At 49.4% G+C, this 19,724-nt stretch overlaps 1 protein-coding gene across 2 annotated transcripts in view; it reads left to right on the forward strand.

The window, feature by feature from the left end:
• SCARF2 (scavenger receptor class F member 2) overlaps window positions 1-19,724 on the forward strand; it is a 109,098-nt gene that overhangs the window by 68,022 nt on the left and 21,352 nt on the right. For both annotated transcript variants that reach the window (XM_048821412.2, XM_048821413.2), the window contains exon 9: window positions 18,276-18,397. In XM_048821412.2, coding sequence (XP_048677369.1) covers window positions 18,276-18,397 — 122 coding nt within the window. The remainder of the gene's footprint in view (window positions 1-18,275; window positions 18,398-19,724) is intronic.

The following is a 19,724-nucleotide window of genomic DNA, read 5'->3' on the forward strand; positions in this document are numbered from 1 at the left end:
TCCCCTCCTCCACCAGTGAGGAGAAGTCCTGCCTTGTCTCTTGGGAAAGCAAGTCTTTGAACTTCATATTGAAGTCCCACATATTGAAGTCGTATCTGCCCAGCAGCAGTCCCATGGTAGAGTAAACTTCTCTACTGAAAAGGTCCAGTTTCTTGGACTCTTTTGCTTTAGGAGTCACCCCTTGCAGGCCCTGCCTCTCCCTTTTATTGGCCACGGACACCACCAGACACCCAAGGGGGGAGAATGTATAGGAACTCATAACCTTGGGCAGGCACAAAGTACTTCTTCTTGGCCCTTTTTGAGATGGGGGTATGGAAGTCAGGAGTTTGCCAGAGGGCTTTCACTGGGTCCATAATGCCATCAGTGAGAGCTACTTTTCATAGGGCCGCTGCAGTCACAATGCCAACTAGGCTATGGGAGGAGTCCTTCACTACCTCCGCCTCTAAGCCTGAGTTGGAGACCACTCTCTTCAGCAGCTCCCGGCGGGCCTTGTGGTCGTCTTGAGGAGATGACATGCCTGCCCCTGACACAGTGTCATCTGAGGAGGAGAAGGCCTGCACTGGCAGAGGGCTCCGCTCCGCTCCTCCTCCCCTCCTCCTCCCCTTCTGCACCAACAGGATTCCACAGATCTGGATCCTGAAGCTCAGCACTGGCCTCGGTACCAGAGTCTGGATCAGGGGTTGCCTGATGGGATGAAGGAACCCTTCTATCGGAGGCCATTGAACATCTTGAATGGGGCCCTGACATCAGGGGAAACCCCCATGAGTTCCAAAATGGCCACTGGCATAGGCCAGTGACCACTCAGCCGAGCGCTCAATAGCACTACTATGCCAGGGTCCACAACAGCTAATGCCTCAGCTCTTAGAGTGCTGTGAATAAGTGGGAATCTTAGCTTCCATTTTAAAAATATATGTTTCTAGCCCTCTGGTTTGAGGTCTTCCTGGGGAGATGCACCCAATGAGTAGTGATGGGAAACTGCACCTCTACTGCTGGACCCATCACTTATGGAGTCCCACAAGGATCAATTCTCATTCTGTTCCTTTTCAACATCAGCATGCAACCGCTAGGTGAAACTGGTCAGACAACATGGACTCAAGGGCCAGCAACATGCAGATGACAGACAGCTCTACCTCTCCTTTGCCACACACAACTACACCACTATCACCAAGATGGCCCAATGCTTGGCTGAGATCCCCTTTTGGAAGAAGAACAGCAGGTTGAAGGTGAATCCGAATGAGACAGAGGTGATGCTGGTGGGCTGAGGGAAGCATTTTGAAGAGCTTGCAGCTACAGTGTAGTCTCTGTTATTTGAAGATACACAGCCACAATTGGTCAATTCAGTCCATACTCTCTGATGCTGAGCTCTCACATAGTAAAGCTTTCTGTCATCTCCACTTGGCTACGAAACACCATCCCATTCTGGCGGACGAAGACCTGGCCTCAGTTATTCATGTCTTCGTCGCCTCTCAGCTGGACTACAGCAAAAACGGGCTATACCAGGGCATGAAGCCTTCAGCACTTGAGAAACTCCAGGTAGTTCAGGACACTGCACTCCTTAGCAACACAGGCTTCTGGGAGCACATCAGACCTGTCATTGCCTTCCTACACTGGCTCCCCAGAGAATTTCAGATCCAGTTCAGGATCCCAGTCCTTATTTTCAAAGGGACCAGGGTTTCTAAAAGATCATGTAAAGCTCTGGGACAAAGACCATGGTCAACAACTCTACTCCTCTGATATACTCTCAACAATATGAGTAAAGCTTGTCTGTGTGGGGGCCAGGACCTTCTCTGGGGTCAAGTCAAGACTCTGGAATGAACTCCCTGAGTGTGATGGGATGGATTAGGCCCTGAGGCCTCTGGCTGGAGGCCTTGTGGCCCTGCCACATCTTGCCCCAGGAAAGAGCAGTAGAGAGGTCATCCAAGCTTCCTAGAGTGGCTGTGTGGGAAGCAGCCAGTCAGGGCCCAGCATGCTAGTATAAGGGTATGTCTACACTACGAAATTAGGTCGAATTTATAGAAGTTGTTTTTTTAGAAATCGGTTTTATATATTCAAGTGTGTGTGTCCCCACAGAAAATGCTCTAAGTGCATTAAGTGAATTAACTCGGTGGAGCGCTTCCACAGTACCGAGGCTAGAGTCGACTTCTGGAGTGTTGCACTGTGGGTAGCTATCCCACAGTTCCCGCAGTCTCCGCTGCCCATTGGAATTCTGGGTTGAGATCCCAATGCCTGATGGGACTAAAACATTGCCGCGGGTGGTTCTGGGTACATATCGTCAGGCTCCGTTCCCTCCCTCCTTCCATGAAAGCAAGGGCAGACAATCGTTTCGCGCCTTTTTTCCTGAGTTGCCTGTGCAGACGCCATACCACAGCAAGCATGGAGCCCGCTCAGGTAACCGTCACCGTATGTCTCCTGGGTGCTGGCAGACGCAGTACTGCATTGCTACACAGCAGCAGCAACCCCTTGCCTTGTGGCAGTAGACGGTGCAATAGGACTGGTAGCCGTCATCGTCATGTCCGAGGTGCTCCTGGCTGCGTCGGCCTGGAGCGCCTGGACAGACATGGGCGCAGGGACTAAATTTGGACTGACTTGATCAAGTCATTCTCTTTAGTCCTGCAGTCTGTCCTATTGAACCATCTTATGGTGAGCAGGCAGCCGATATGGATTGCTAGCAGTCGTATTGTACCATCTTCTGCCAGACAGGCAAGAGATGAGGATGGCTAGCAGTCGTATTGTACCATCTTCTGCCGAGCAGCCCTGAGATGTGGATGGCATGCAGTCCTTCTGCACCGTCTGCTGCCAGCCAAAGATGTAAAAGGTAGATGGAGTGTGTCAAAACAAGAAATAGACCAGATTTGTTTTGTACTCATTTGCTTCCCCTCCTCCCCCATCTAGGGGACTCATTCCTCTAGGTCACACTGCAGTCACTCACAGGGAAGGTGCAGCGAGGTAAATCTAGCCACGTATCAATCAGAGGCCAGACTAACCTCCTTGTTCCAATAAGAACAATAACTTAGGTGCACCATTTCTTATTGGAACCCTCCGTGAAGTCCTGCCTGAAATATTCCTTGATGTAAAGCCACCCCCTTTGTTGATTTTAGCTCCCTGAAGCCAACCCTGTAAGCCGTGTCGTCAGTCGCCCCTCCCTCCATCAGAGCAACGGCAGATAATCATTCCACGCCTTTTTTCTGAGCGGACACCATACCAAGGCAAGCATGGAGGCCGCTCAGCTCACTTTGGCAATTAGGAGCACATTAAACACCACACGCATTATCCAGCAGTATATGCAGCACCAGAATCTGGCAGAGCGATACCGGGCGAGTAGGCGACGTCAGCACGGCCGCGTGAGTGATCAGGACATGAACACAGATTTCTCTGAAAGCATGGGCCCTGCCAATGCATGCATCATGGTGCAGGTTCATGCTGTGGAACGCCGATTCTGGGCTTGGGAAACAAGCACAGACTGGTGGGACCGCATAGTGTTGCAGGTCTGGGACGATTCCCAGTGGCTGCGAAACTTTTGCATGCGTAAGGGCACTTTCATGGAACTTTGTGACTTGCTTTCCCCTACCCTGAAGCGCATGAATACCAAGATGAGAGCAGCCCTCACACCGGTCAGTTGGGAATCAATTTGGAGTGGGCAAATCTACTGTGGGGGCTGCTGTGATGCAAGTAGCCCACGCAATCAAAGATCTGCTGATATCAAGGGTAGTGACCCTGGGAAACGTGCAGGTCATAGTGGATGGCTTTGCTGTAATGGGATTTCCTAACTGTGATGGGGCCATAGACGGAACCCATATCCCTATCTTGGCACCGGAGCACCAAGCCGGCAAGTACATAAACCGCAAGGGGTACTTTTCAATAGTGCTGCAAGCTCTGGTGGATCACAAGGGACGTTTCACCAACATCAATGTGGGATGGCCGGGAAAGGTACATGACGCTCGCATCTTCAGGAACTCTGGTCTGTTTCAAAAGCTGCAGGAAGGGACTTTATTCCCAGACCAGAAAATAACTGTTGGGGATGTTGAAATGCCTATAGTTATCCTTGGGGACCCAGCCTACCCCTTAATGCCATGGCTCATGAAGCCGTACACAGGCAGCCTGGACAGTAGTCAGGAGCTGTTCAACTACAGGCTGAGCAAGTGCAGAATGGTGGTAGAATGTGCATTTGGACGTTTAAAGGCGCGCTGGCGCAGTTTACTGACTCGGTTAGACCTCAGCGAAACCAATATTCCCACTGTTATTACTGCTTGCTGTGTGCTCCACAATATCTGTGAAAGTAAGGGGGAGACGTTTATGGCAGGGTGGGAGGTTGAGGCAAATCGCCTGGCTGCTGGTTACGCGCAGCCAGACACCAGGGCGGTTAGAAGAGCACAGGAGGGTGCGGTATGCATCAGAGAAGCTTTGAAAACCAGTTTCATGACTGGCCAGGCTACGGTGTGAAAGTTCTTTGTTTATCCTTGATGAAACCCCCCGCCTCTTGGTTCACTCTACTTCCCTGTAAGCTAACCACCCTCCCCTCCTCCCTTCGATCACCGCTTGCAGAGGCAATAAAGTCATTGTTGCTTCACATTCATGCATTCTTTATTCATTCATCACACAAATAGGGGGATGACTACCAAGGTAGCCCAGGAGGGGTGGTGGAGGAGGGAAGGAAAATGCCACACAGCACTTTAAAAGTTTACAACTTTAAAATTTATTGAATGCCAGCCTTCTTTTCTTTGGGCAATCCTCTGTGGCGGAGTGGCTGGTTGGCCGGTGGGCCCCCCCCACACTGCGTTCTTGGGCGTCTGGGTGTGGAGGCTATGGAACTTGGGAGGAGGGCGGTTGGTTACACAGGGGCTGTAGTGGCAGTCTGTGCTCCAGCTGCCTTTACTGCAGCTCAACCATACACTGGAGCATACTGGTTTGATCCTCCAGCAGCCTCAGCATTGAATCCTGCCTCCTCTCATCACGCTGCCACCACATTTGAGCTTCAGCCCTGTCTTCAGCCCGCCACTTACTCTCTTCAGCCCGCCACCTCTCCTCCCGGTCATTTTGTGCTTTCCTGCACTCTGGCATTATTTGCCTCCACGCATTCGTCTGTGCTCTGTCAGTGTGGGAGGACAGCCTGAGCTCAGAGAACATTTCATCACGAGTGTGTTTTTTTTTCTTTCTAATCTTCACTAGCCTCTGGGAAGGAGAAGATCCTGTGATCATTGAAACACATGCAGCTGGTGGAGAAAAAAAAAGGGACAGCAGTATTTAAAAAGACACATTTTATAAAACAGTGGCTACAGTCTTTCAGGGTAAACCTTGCTGTTAACATTACATACATAGCAGATGTGCTTTCGTTACAAGGTCGCATTTTGCCTCCCCCCACTGTGTGGCTACCCCCTCAACCCTCCCCCCTCCCCGTGGCTAACAGTGGGGAACATTTCTGTTCAGCCGCAGGCAAACAGCCCAGCAGGAACGGGCTCCTCTGAGTGTCCCCTGAAGAAAAGCACCCTATTTCAACCAGGTGACCATGAATGATATCTCACTCTCCTGAGGATAACACAGAGAGATAAAGAACGGATGTTGTCTGAATGCCAGCAAACATACACTGCAATGCTTTGTTGTACAATGATTCCCGAGTACGTGTTACTGGCCTGGAGTGGTAAAGTGTCCTACCATGAAGGATGCAATAAGGCTGCGCTCCCCAGAAACCTTTTGCAAAGGCTTTGGGAGTACATCCAGGAGAGCCGTGAATGCCAGGGCAAATTAATCCTTTCACATGCTTGCTTTTAAACCATGTATAGTATTTTAAAAGGTACACTCACCGGAGGTCCCTTCTCCACCTGCTGGGTCCAGGAGGCAGCCTTGGGTGGGTTCGGGGGGTACTGGCTCCAGGTCCAGGGTGAGAAACAGTTCCTGGCTGTCGGGCAAACTGGTTTCTCTGCTTGCTTGCTGTGAGCTATTTACAACCTCCTCCTCCTCATCATCATCTTCTTCATCCCCAAAACCTGCTTCCGTGTTGCCTCCATCTCCATTGAAGGAGTCAAACAACACGGCTGGGGTAGTGGTGGCTGAACCCCCCAAAATGGCATGCAGCTTATCATAGAAGTGGCATGCTTGGGGCTCTGACCCGGAGCGGCCGTTCGCCCCTCTGGTTTTCTGGTAGGCTTGCCTCAGCTCCTTAAGTTTCACGTGGCTCTGCTTCGGATCCCTGTTATGGCCTCTGTCCTTCATGCCCTGGGAGATTTTGACAAAGGTTTTGGCATTTCAAAAACTGGAACGGAGTTCTGATAGCACGGATTCCTCTCCCCATACAGCGATCAGATCCCGTACCTCCCGTTCAGTCCATGCTGGAGCTCTTTTGCGATTCTGGGACTCCATCATGGTCACCTGCAGCTTGCCACGCTGGCCAAACAGGAAATGAGATTCAAAAGTTCGCAGTTCTTTTCCTGTCTACCTGGCCAGTGCATCTGAGTTGAGAGTGCTGTCCAGAGCGGTCACAATGGAGCACTCTGGGATAGCTCCCGGAGGCCAATACCGTTGAATTGTGTCCACAGTACCCCAAATTCGACCCGGCAAGGCCGATTTAAGCGCTAATCCACTTGTCAGGGGTGGAGTACGGAAATCGATTTTAAGAGCCCTTTAAGTCAAAATAAAGGGCTTCATCGTGTGGACGGGTGCAGGTTTACATCGATTTAACGCTGCTAAATTCGACCTAAAGTCTTAGTATAGACCAGGGCTAAGAAGAGCTGCAAGGCAAGAGTGAGTTCAGTACCTTTCTAGACCTGGAGGAGAGTGGAGGGTGTGCCCAGCTGGCTGAGACAGCTACAGGACCTTGGACATAGCAGTGCTGGCAGAGGCTGAGGGGAATGTGAAAGAGCTCCGGGCTGGCTGCTGAGACTCCACCAGGACAAGGCCCTCAGGTAAGGCCATGAAGGGTTTGCTGGACCTCAAGTGAGAGACCGGAGGACTGTAGCCACGAGCTCCTATGCACGGCCTTCACGGAGGCCCTCAGGTAAGGCTGAAGAAATGTGCTAGGGCAATGGGAAAGTGGCCCAGGGAATTGTAGCAGCAATGTAGTTTATTTAAAGGGACATGGCGAATGGCTGCTATCTATAGGGTCCCTGGTCTGGGTCCCAGAGCAGAGTGTGGGCTCAGGTCCTTCCCCCCCATCCCCCAGCCACTGGGAAAGTGGTCTGGTCATTGAGATACCCCAGAAGGGGAACTGAACTGTAGTGGCCCAGTTGGAGAGCTGCAGCCAGAAAGGCCTGAGAGGGCGAAGACATTGTCTCCAGAGGGACAGCTTGAGAGAGATGTTACAGAGGGCACTGAGAGTGGCCCCTGTTGGACTTGTTAGTTTGCTTTTACCTCCGGCTGAGTCACCGAAGACCCACCACAAACAGAGAGAGAGCACATGCACACGGCCAGGGGGAATTCACCCATTACACTCAGGACCATCACAAACATCACCACTTTCTGCTCCATGTGCAAAGTGCATTTCTTTGGCTTTGCCTTCTTTAGCATCTACACAGAGCAACAGTATACTTATAATAATAACAATTAATAAAAGGAGACAACCTACCAAAGCAAGACACTCCACTGGAACTGCTTCTCCCTCTGTGGAGAGGATGAGAAAACAAACAACATGGAACAGATCTATTAGTTACGTTGCTTAATGTATTACTGGAAGATGCTCAGATGCTATGGTGATGGACATGGTACAAAACCTATATAGAATATAACAGCCCTCATGGCTGCAGAGGTAAGTGTCAAGCTTTCTGGAGTGGCTGGAGAGTGAGTACCAACCTGTTAAGAAGCAGGGCACAGACCCCAAATTGGCTGTGAGTTCTGTACTTAGATTTCACCAACCTAATATGAACTGTGAACTCGAGCATTATAACAGCCTTAACATGGAGTCACAGACAGTCCCATTGGGTACTCTGATCTGGCTACCCAGGTAAGCTTGCCTTTGTGATAGCTGGTCCCTTATACCAAAAATCACAACGATATTCAGGTTTCACAGTAGCAGCCGTGTTAGTCTGTATCCGTAAAAAGAAAAGGAGTACTTGTGGCACCTTAGAGACTAACAAATTTATTAGAGCATAAGCTTTCGTGAGCTACAGCTGACTTCAACGGATGCATACAGTGGAAAATATAGTGGGGAGATTTTATATACACAGAGAACATGAAACAATGGGTGTTACCATACAGACTGTAACAACAGTGATCAGGAAAGGTGAGCTATTACCAGCAGGAGAGCGGGGGGGGGACACCTTTTGTAGTGATAATCAAGGTGGGCCATTTCCAGCACTTTACAAGAACAGTAGGAGGGGAAATAAACAAGGGGAAATAGTTTTACTTTGTGTAATGACACATCCACTCCCAGTCTTTATTCAAGCCTAAGTTAATTGTATCCAGTTTGCAAATTAATTCCAATTCAGCAGTCTCTCGCTGGAGTCTGTTTTTAGTTTATTTGTTGAAGAATTGCCACTTTTAGGACTGTAATCGAGTGGACCAAAGAGATTGAAGTGTTCTCCGACTGGTTTTTGAATGTTATAATTCTTGACGTCTGATTTGTGTCCATTTATTCTTTTATGTAGAGACTGTCCAGTTTGGCCAATGTACATGGCAGAGGGGCATTGCTGGCACATGATGGCATATATCACATTGGTAGATGTGCAGGTGAACGAGCCTCTGATAGTGTGGCTGATGTGATTAGGCCCTATGATGGTGTCCCCTGAATAGATATGTGGACACAGTTGGCAAGGGGCTTTGTTGCAAGGATAGGTTTCTGGGTTAGTGTTTTTGTTGTGTGGTGTATGGCTGCTGGTGAGTATTTGCTTCAGGCTGGGGGGCTGTCTGTAAGCAAGGACTGGCCTGTCTCCCAAGATCTGTGAGAGTGATGGGTCATCCTTCAGGATAGGTTGTAGAACCTTGATGATGTGATGGAGAGGTTTTAGTTGGGGGCTGAAGGTGATGGCTAGTGGTGTTCTGTTATTTTCTTCGTTGGGCCTATCCTGTAGTAGGTAACTTCTGGATACTCTTCTGGCTGTGTCAATCTGTTTCTTCACTTCAGCAGGTGGGTATTGTAGTTATAAGAATGCTTGATAAAGATCTTGTAGGTGTTTGTCTCTGGGGGTTGGAGCAAATGCGGTTGTATCATAGAGCTTGGCTGTAGACAATGGATCGTGTGGTGTGGTCTGGATGAAAGCTGGAGGCAAGTAGGTAAGTATAGCGGTCAGTAGGTTTCTGGTATAGGGTGGTGTTTATGTGACCATCACTTATTAGCACCGTAGTGTCCAGGAAGTGGATCTCTTGTGTGGACTGGTCCAGGCTGAGGTTGATGGTTACTCCCAGTCCCAAAGGACTGGTCGATTACCCCAGGTCAAATGCACTTTAGATCTCACACCAAAACACAATGATTGTAGCCAATCCTATAATAAATTATCTAAAGATTTATCAGCTGAGAAAAAGAAATGAGTCATTTGCAACGTTAAAGCAGATAAACATACACCCACACCCACAGGTGAGTTACAGTCTTAGCTTCCAAAAGTTGATAGGAGCTGCTGTAATATGCAAGCTTTATATGTCTTTTAGGGCTAACCCAGACTAAGCAGCTGGGAATCCCTTGCTTATGTTTAGAAATCTTGTCCTCCCAAAGTCATAGAGACAGTTTCTTCTTGTCAGGGATTTCCCCCCGCCCCTCCCAACCCTCCCAAAGCTGAAGCTGATGGGACGAGTTCATGCTCTCGTTTCCTCTTCATGGGTAATGGAGAGGAGGAATGCAGTTAACAAAGTCTTTGTTCTTTGATGTTTCACAATGGTTCATTTGGTTTCTGGGCCTTCTTGGTGGGCAGGACCTAACACCTTGTGTAGGAAACCAGCATTGTACATTGATTAATGCTTCTTTCCTGTTTGATGACTTACACAATTACAGAGGATGAGAATGCGAACATGTAATGTCATGTTATAACAAAGGCTATAGATGTTGTGAGATTAATACACATAAAGCCTAAACACCAAGCACATGTGTATAACTCTAATACACAGGTGAGCCTGAGTGGTTCCAGGTGTGTATTTGTCATTGTTCAATTGAGGCCTAGGGGCCTTGGTGTGAGCTAGCACCTGCTCCGCCAGCATCACAGTAAGCTTGAAAGCATGATTCCTAAAGACTCAGAAACCAGAAGCAAAGAAACAGAGCCACCGTTTATTATTTTTAAAAATCTCATTATTTGGGGGGCCTGACTCATGATTTTTGAACACTTGTGGTCAGTGATGCTGATGGCTGCAGCAAGCTGTTCTCCTGGAATTGCCAGGTACCTTATGGTTCCTAACGTGCTTTGAACATCATGCCGGCCCTGCCCGGCACTGATTCATAAATTACAGAGTCAGAGGGACCGTTGTGATCACCTAGTCTGACCTCCCCATAATACATGGTGTGGGAAATTTTTCACACCTGAGCCATTCTTTTTAGGTGGCAAATCTGAGGAACTGTCCCAGATTGAGGGGTCAATGGAGGAGGTTTTGGAACAAATCAATAAATGAATAAGTCACCAGGACCAGATAGTATTCATAGAATCATAGAATATCATAGAATCATAGAATATAAGGGTTGGAAGGGACCCCAGAAGGTCATCTAGTCCAACCCCCTGCTCAAAGCAGGACCAATTCCCAGTTAAATCATCCCAGCCAGGGCTTTGTCAAGCCTGACCTTAAAAACCTCTAAGGAAGGAGATTCTACCACCTCCCTAGGTAACGCATTCCAGTGTTTCACTACCCTCTTAGTGAAAAAGTTTTTCCTAATATCCAATCTAAACCTCCCCCACTGTAACTTGAGACCATTACTCCTCGTTCTGTCATCTGATACCATTGAGAACAGTCTAGAGCCATCCTCTTTGGAACCCCCTTTCAGGTAGTTGAAAACAGCTATCAAATCCCCCCTCATTCTTCTCTTCTGCAGGCTAAACAATCCCAGCTCCCTCAGCCTCTCCTCATAACTCATATGTTCCAGACCCCTAATCATTTTTGTTGCCCTTCGCTGGACTCTCTCCAATTTATCCACATCCTTCTTGAAGTGTGGGGCCCAAAACTGGACACAGTACTCCAGATGAGGCCTCACCAATGTCGAATAGAGGGGAACGATCACGTCCCTCGATCTGCTCGCTATGCCCCTACTTATACATCCCAAAATGCCATTGGCCTTCTTGGCAACAAGGGCACACTGCTGACTCATATCCAGCTTCTCGTCCACTGTCACCCCTAGGTCCTTTTCCGCAGAACTGCTGCCTAGACATTCGGTCCCTAGTCTGTAGCTGTGCATTGGGTTCTTCCGTCCTAAGTGCAGGACCCTGCACTTATCCTTATTGAACCTCATCAGATTTCTTTTGGCCCAATCCTCCAATTTGTCTAGGTCCTTCTGTATCCTATCCCTCCCCTCCAGCGTATCTACCACTCCTCCCAGTTTAGTATCATCCGCAAATTTGCTGAGAGTGCAATCCACACCATCCTCCAGATCATTTATGAAGATATTGAACAAAACCGGCCCCAGGACCGACCCTTGGGGCACACCACTTGATACCGGCTGCCAACTAGACATGGAGCCATTGATCACTACCCGTTGAGCCCGACAATCTAGCCAGCTTTCTACCCACCTTGTAGTGCATTCATCCAGCCCATACTTCCTTAACTTGCTGACAAGAATACTGTGGGAGACCGTGTCAAAAGCTTTGCTAAAGTCAAGAAACAATACATCCACTGCTTTCCCTTCATCCACAGAACCAGTAATCTCATCATAGAAGGCGATTAGATTAGTCAGGCATGACCTTCCCTTGGTGAATCCATGCTGGCTGTTCCTGATCACTTTCCTCTCATGTAAGTGCTTCAGGATTGATTCTTTGAGGACCTGCTCCATGATTTTTCCAGGGACTGAAGTGAGGCTGACTGGCCTGTAGTTCCCAGGATCCTCCTTCTTCCCTTTTTTAAAGATTCACCCAGGAATTCTGAAGGAACTCAGATATGAAATTGCAGAACTAACAACTGTGGTATGTACACTATTGCTTAAATCAGCTTCTGTACCAGATGACTGGACGATAGCTAATGTAACACCAGTTTTTAAAAAAGGCTCCAGAGACAATCCTGGCAGTTACAGGCCAGTAAACCTAACTTCAGTACCAGGCAAATTGATTGAAACTATAGTAAAGAATAGAATTATGCTATGTAGAGGAAGAGTCAGCATGGCTTTTATTATGCCCCAGCCTTTGTTAACCTGAGTAGAGATTCCACAGACACTTCAGCCAGTGCTTTATCTAAACTTTACTGGTTTAGATAAAGCACTGAAACAAGTTTATTAACTGGAGAAAGATGGATTATAAATAATAAAACCATAAACGTCAGAATTGGTTACAAAAGAAATTGAAGATAAACATGAAAGCTATTGCAAAAGTCTCTCTGGTGACTTGAGAAAGATTGGAAGGGCCTCAGTCCATAGTCAAAATACTCTATTTAGTTATAAATCCACAATCCAGAGAACTGGAGCAGGAATGAGGCAAAATGGAGATGTCTCGGGTGTCTTTTATATCCTCTACTATGTTCATGAAAATTTACTGTCCCAAACAAAGCCCACAGCCCCTGCATATGGAAAGTTACTGACAAAGATGGAGTCCGAGGTCACATGTCCACATCCCACGCCCTTACATGTTTTGCTGAATCACAGGAGTGACCATTGGCTCTTGTCTGTCGGAGGCATCCTCAGGAAGAGCTATCTAGAGAGTTGACAGGTTTCAGACTGGTAGCCGTGGTAGTCTGTATCAGCAAAAACAACGAGGAGTCCTTGTGGAACCTTAGAGACTAACAAATTTATTTGGGCATAAGCTTTTGTGGGCTAAAACCTAGTTCATCAGAGAGTTGATTCTTCTTAATGGCCCATCAAGCTTAAATAGTCCAGTCACAAAAGGCTGGCGAGACTGGATGTAAATTACCTTGTGGGTGTCACCCCAAGAGTAAACACATTTGAGATACAAATACATAGCCAATACTCATAACTTCAGATATAGTTATGATACATGGATTTAACCAGGATAATCATACTTGACAGAGTGTAACTTTTCCATTGACACCTTACATGATATACTTGTATCATAATTTAGTGCAATTGTACAACAGGGATAGCAACAATGATTTACATGGTCATCTTCAATCATACAGCATCGGACACAAGATTCATGGTAAAACTGTGAGTTTGCAACACTGCCTCTTCCCTCAGTTTGGAAGCAAGTTCATTATCTGCAGTGTTTTTACTGTTGTATTTGTTAGATTTGCTGTTCACTCAGCTTGGACACCAAAACTAGACTGGTTGGCTTCACTTTGTGGGTCTCCTGCGGGAGTCCCATATTGTTGGGTTTGGATTGCAAACACTTTAGGGCAGGGGTCAGCAACCTTTCAGAAGTGGTGTGCCGAGTCTCAATTTATTCACTTTAATTTAAGGTTTCACGTGCCAGTAATACAGTTTAACGTTTCTTAGAAGGTCTCTCTCTATAAGTCTATATATTATATAACTAAACTATTGTCATTTATAAAGTAAACAAGGTTTTCAAAATGTTTAAGAAGCTTCATTTAAAATTAAATTAAAATGCTGATCTTACACCGCCGGCCCGCTCAGCCTGCTGCCAGCCTGGGGTTCCGTTCACCTAGGCCGGCAGCAGGCTGAGCGGGGCTAGCAGCCGGGACCCCAGGCCAGCAGTGGGCTGAGCGGCTCAGCCTGCTGCCGGTCTGGGGTTCCATCCGCCGGCTCCTGCCAGCCAGGATCCCGGATGCCAGCCCCTCTCAACCTGCTGCCGGTCTGGGATCCCGGCCCTGCCCACATAGAGTGGGCACCTACCTTCTCCCTGGTTCTAGCCCATTCTCTTCCTCTCTCTTTGCATTGAGCTGAGGGTGGGAGTGCACTGAGCACAGGGCTGGGGGTGAAGGAACAGGCTGGGGCTTGGGGTGCAGGGTCTGGCCAGGAGTTAGAATGAGGGAGGGGGCTCAGGGTTGGGGCAGGAGGTTTGGGTGTGGAGTACTTACCTGGGCAGCTCCCATTTGGTGCAAGGGATGCAGGTGGGAATGTGTGGGGGGTGCAGGAGCTCCCATTTGGTGCTCAGGGTGGGGGTGGAATGTGGGGGGTGCAAGAGTCAGGGTATGGGGTGTGGGGGGGGCTGGGTATGTGTGGGGGGTGTAGGAGTCAGGGCAGAGGGCTGGGGGCAAGTGAGGAGGGTGCAGGAGTTGGGGTGGGGGGGCTGGGTATGTGTGGGGGGTGCTGGCGTCAGGGCTGGGAGGGTGTGAGGGGGGTGCAGGGGTCAGGGCAGAGGGCTGGGAGTGTGTGGGGGGATGCAGGGATCAGGGCAGAGGGCTGGGAGGGTGTGAGGGGAGTGCAGGGGTCAGGGCAGAGGGCTGGGAGGGTATGTGGGGGATGCAGGGGTCAGGACAGACGGCTGGGGGCACATGAGGAGGGTGCAGGAGTCAGGGCATGGGGTGTGGGGGGGCTGGGTATGTGTGGGGTGCTGGAGTCAGGGCTGGGTGGGTGTGGGGGGGTGCAGGGGTCAGGGCAGAGGCCTGGGAGTGTGTGGGGGGGTGCAGGGGTCAGGACAGGGCTGGGGGCACGTGAGGAGGGTGCAGGAGTCAGGGCATGGGGTGTGGGGGGGCTGGGTATGTGTGGGGGTGCTGGAGTCAGGGCTGGGTGGGTGTGGGGGGGTGCAGGGGTCAGGGCAGAGGGCTGGGGGTGTGGGCTGGGGTCATGGGGGTGCTCCCAGCCCCCTGCCCTGAGCGGCTCACGGCAGGGGGCTTGGGGGGATATGCCCTGATTCCACCCTCCTTCCCCAAGGCCCTATCCCCACCTCTTCTCCGCCTCCTCCCTTAGCAGCAAGCGTGCTGTGGCTCCGCTTCTCCCCGCAAGGGCCAACAGCTGATAGCAGCGGCAGGGAGGGAGAGGAGGAGGGGCAGGAACCCAGCACACGATGAGGCAGGGGGAGCTTGCCTGCCCTGCAGCAGCCGGCAGGACCAAGCTTTTTCACCCTGCCCCGGGGACGAGGAGAAGAGTGGGCCGGGGCGGGCAGGATTTTTCATGGCACGCTGCTGCCTGCCGGGGTCCTGGCCTGGGTTCACCAGTGGGCTGAGCGGGGCCAGCGGCTGGGACCCGGCAGGCAGCAGCATGCCATTAAAAATCGGCTCACGTGCCGTCTTTGGCACGCGTGCCATAGGTTGCCAACCCCTGCTTTAGGGAAACCCTTGCCTGCCCACCCACCTGCCCAGAATACCCTTCCCCCCTAAAATCCATATTTTATAACATTTTTATTAGTGTGACAGATCTGAGATCTTGGAAGCATGGACCGGTATATTGAGATGTGCACCAGGCTTATTCATAAACATGTATATCTCTAAGAGTTCTTTGTGTCTTTGGGAACTAGGAATTGTATTCTACCTCCATGGGGACAGGTTACAGAGCTTCATGGAGGAACTAAAATCAGTGTGGGGAGGGGTTATTAGTGCAAATGCCCGGACAGGTGAACAACTCCAGAGAAGTCCCACCCCAGCCCCTGGGGGAATTGCGTAGACTGGATCAGATCCAGCAGACAAAGAACAGGCCCTCATTTGGTTCCTCAAATTGACAGGAGATTGCAACCCTGGTGGAAGGGTTGAAAGGCCTGGAACCTGCCAGGGTCTCCATGTGGAAGACTGGTGACACCTGGGAAGCTGGCATTCATGTAGACTGTGTATTGTGCTATGATGGGGATCCTCTGCAATGGTTTTGCCCTAAATAAAAGTGCTGTGCTCTGTGAAAGCTGGTTGCTCATTGGTAACCCTGTTTTAGTCCCAGGGAGAGGATACCTGCTTGGATAGTCACTGTGAATTGCATGGGGACTGCAGCTTAAAACCCCAATGTGAAGGTCCTTACCCATAGAGAGATGACAGGTGGAGGCCTGAGATGTAAAGTGGGGCCCATGAGTAGACCATAGACGGGGGCAGAGTGCAGCTAACCCCAGAACTGTGACATAGAGAATAAAAGGGTTTTCTACACAAAATCAGACTGTAGGATGATGGTGATTTATTACTGCTATAGTGCCTAGAAGGGACTGGGGCCCCTTGGGGTTGGACTCTGTACACACAAGTAAAACAAATACAGTCTTTTCCCCCTGGGAGCTCATAGCATGAGCCATGGCCTGGCCAAGTATCTCATTATGGGGTGCAGTCCAGACCAGTAAGGAGCTGTGTCACCACCTGCCCTGCAACTTTGGGTGCCTCATAATGCTTTGCAGCTCACAAACAGCCTAACAACATGCAGGTCACACCCTGAATGTCTGAGCATAGCTGGAGCCCTGGGCCAACAAATCTGGCCCCAGCAGCCTGTCAGCCACACTCCAGTCACAGTGACTTCCACCAGCCTCAGTTACTACTAGCAGGGTGACCCCAACACACTCTAAATCCTGAATTTTCTCCAAAACATGTGCTCTGCACTGTCCAACCCTTTCCTGGACAGTTCAGATATTAAAGGTCTGTTGCCCTTGTAAGGGGTCAAGATTCAATGGCTTGCTACTCTAACAGGAGTGACAAAACAGTTCAGTTTAAACACAACACTGGATTATTTCCATTAAAAATAAAACAAGTTGGTTTTAAGTGGGTACAGGTATAAGGTATTAAAAGTCAGAAATGGTTACAAGAGAAATAAAGATAAAATGCTTCCTAGTAGCTAAAACTTAACAAGCTAGATTTGGTTCAAGATAAAATCCTTACCCAGGGTCCTAGCAACATGGCTAGCCAAATTCTCAGGCATAGGTGGTGCTAGCCCATTGGGGCCCCTAAGCAGGAATATTCCCCCTAATAATAATTAATAAATAAAAAGCAAATAGGGTGGGGGGGGGGCCCTTGAGCTGCTTGGGGCCCTAGCAATTGCTTCATTTGCTTATGCCTTGCACCAGCTGTGTTCTCCGGCCAGGATCTCTTCCCAAAGTCAAAAGGCTGTTTCCTTTGTCTTCTTAGGTGAAAGAGAGAGAGAACATGTGGTGTTTTGCTCCTCACTTTTGTAGTCCAGTCACCCCTTGAAATGGATTTTCCTGAGGGTTACTCCTAGATAATGTTCATTCCAGTTGTGAGGACAGAGACATGGAGTCTAGTGGTGAAAGAGGTTCCATGTTGTTTGTTGTTTGTTAAAATGCTGATGGATCTGTTCTTGCCCTGATTCGTTGCCAAAGAATGGCCACTTAACAGGTGATTGCCAGTCAACTTTGATGACACCTGGCTAGAGATGTCAACTTGTCCTTCATCTTTGAGAAACTGGCTTACCCCCACCCCAGACTTGTCTGATAAAGGCATTATAGTTATAATTTCAGTTTATGTTTATAGTGCTTAATATGTATTTTGTACACACATTACACAACAATATTGATGATCAGTGGGTCATTGGTTTTTAAATGATACTTCACAAGACATATTTTGTACAAAGATTATTACAATAGTGTGTAGGGTGTGAATACAGGGGTGCTTTCGAGAAGCAGCTCTCCGGATGATGCAGCTGAGGCAGAGTCAGTGCAGTAATAAGAAATTCGATTACCTGCCATTGTCGCTTTGAATGGGATTGGTTCCATTGCTACAATCCAGCCCAGCCTGGATTGTAGCATAGAGGCTGGAGGCCTACTGTGAGGTCAGGAACGGTGGATAATGAGAGGGGACATGGTGGCAGAGAGAAACAAGTGGGAAGAGATTTCCTATAACCCCCAGCAGGCTGGTCTCTGAGGATACAGGTACCAGCACCATTAACAAGCTTTGTAGAGGCCAGTAAATTACTGAGCTTCAGGTACCCGGCAGGTCAGAATCGCACTCAGGAATAGATTTACTGCCCCAAGGGCAGGGCTGAGCTGCGGCAAGCGCAGATGCCGACACAAGTGACTCACTGTCCAGCCCCAGGCTGCTCATGGCCAAGATCGTAAGCCCATGCCTAGTCTGGCACCTTGCTGGCAGACTGCTCCCCCTGGGGACCCTGCACCAGGCTGAGGTGGTGCTGTGCCCATGTTCCCATTCTGCTCAGCTCTCTGGAGACCTAGGGTCTTCTCTGGACAAATTAACCCACCTTCACCATGCAGTTAGCTTTGGGGCTCCCAGCATTCGCTCTATGCCCAGGCGTGGCCCGTCTAAAACGTCTCCAGCGACGCGCTTGTAATGAGGCCCCGGCATGTATCTGTTGTGCTCCCTGTACGTAGCCCTGCAGGCCTGGCGCAGCGGCACCCACTTATGCTCTGCCAGCTCTCTGACTGATGCACGGTATTTTTTTACAGTGCGAACCAGGACCCAGCAGCAAGCAAGAAATCGCCAGGGCGCTTGTGTGGCCGGTTCAGTCGAATTAGCATGAAACTCCCCCGAATTCCTCTGCATCGCCAGAAACTGCCTAAAGTTGTCGGTAAGGTGGTAGGGCTCATTAACTGCTCTGGTGTGTATTTTCCAGCCCCTAACCCAGCTGTGGAAGGAGCAGAAGGCTCTAACTTAGACAACACACTATCCCACAAGGCTAGCAACAAGAAAATCAACAGCCAAGGGGCCCTCGGCAATCAACAACCAAGTATCCATCTCAACTCTATTGCCTGCTGCTCATCGTACACCCACCCTGTGCTGCACAGGAAACTTCACTGTCCTGCTGCAAGGACCTATTGACCCCCTGACGCCAGCTGCCATGGGGCCCAAATGTGGAATGTGTGCCCTTCTAAACCTAGATTATGCTGTAGTTGCTGTTGTGATGTCTGAATGCATGGTATGTATATGTTGAAGGAGGTGTAATGTGTGTTTGTTGTGTTGCAATGGATAAACTGATTGGGTTGTATGTGGTGTTGGATGTAAGGTATGCATGTGCGATGTTGTACGGTTGTGTTGTGCTGTGTATGGTTGTGTGTGTTTCAGAGTATTCCCCTTCTGTACTCTGTGCAAAGTCCCTGCACCTCTGTTTCAGTCTGTAGAAAAGAGTGCAGGGCTATGTGTAGCAATGAGAGCAGTGAGTTTTGCAATGGGGCTGGAGAGCTGTGTGTACAGGGCTGTGAGGAGTGGGATTGCAGGGCTGTGTGTAGCAATGAGAGCAGCGGGTTTTGCAGTGGGGTTGCAGGGCTGTGTGTAGCCATGAGAGCAGTGAGTTTTGCGGTGGGGCTGGAGAGCTGTTTGTACAGGGCTGTGAGGAGTGGGATTGCAGGGCTGTGTGTAGCCATGAGAGCAGTGAGTTTTGCAATGGGGTTTCAGGTCTGTGTGGAGCAGTGAATATTGCAGTGGGGTTGCAGGACCGTTTAGAGCAGTGAGTTTTGTAGTGGGATTGCAGGGTCGAGTGTAGCAGTGAGCAGTGGGATTGCAGGACCATGTGGCGCAGTGAGCTTTGCATTTGGTTGCAGGGCTGTGTATAGCAATGTGGGGAGTTTTCAACAAGTCTTTAGTTTCTTCTTGGAGGTTGCTTGCTGATGCCTTAGCTGTTCTCTGTCCTGGCTCATGTTGTTGCTGGTGGATTAAAACCTTCCTGCTGCCACAGTGTGGTGGTTCATTTATGAATCTCCTGCTGTTTCCATTGTGTGTCATGTGTGATGTGGTGGGAGACGCAAAGAAGTGCAAATTGTACATTGGAATGTGCTGTTCTTTGACAATAGTGAGGTCTTGTTTAGAATTCAAATTCTCCAAATACAGACTGGGCTGTTAGAGAAACACCTTGTTCATGTTAAAGATGAAGATCCTGCTCAGCCACACAGAGGGTGGAG

Source organism: Caretta caretta, chromosome 15 (assembly GCF_965140235.1).
Source record: "Caretta caretta isolate rCarCar2 chromosome 15, rCarCar1.hap1, whole genome shotgun sequence".
In the NCBI taxonomy this organism is placed as follows: Eukaryota; Metazoa; Chordata; order Testudines; family Cheloniidae; genus Caretta; species Caretta caretta.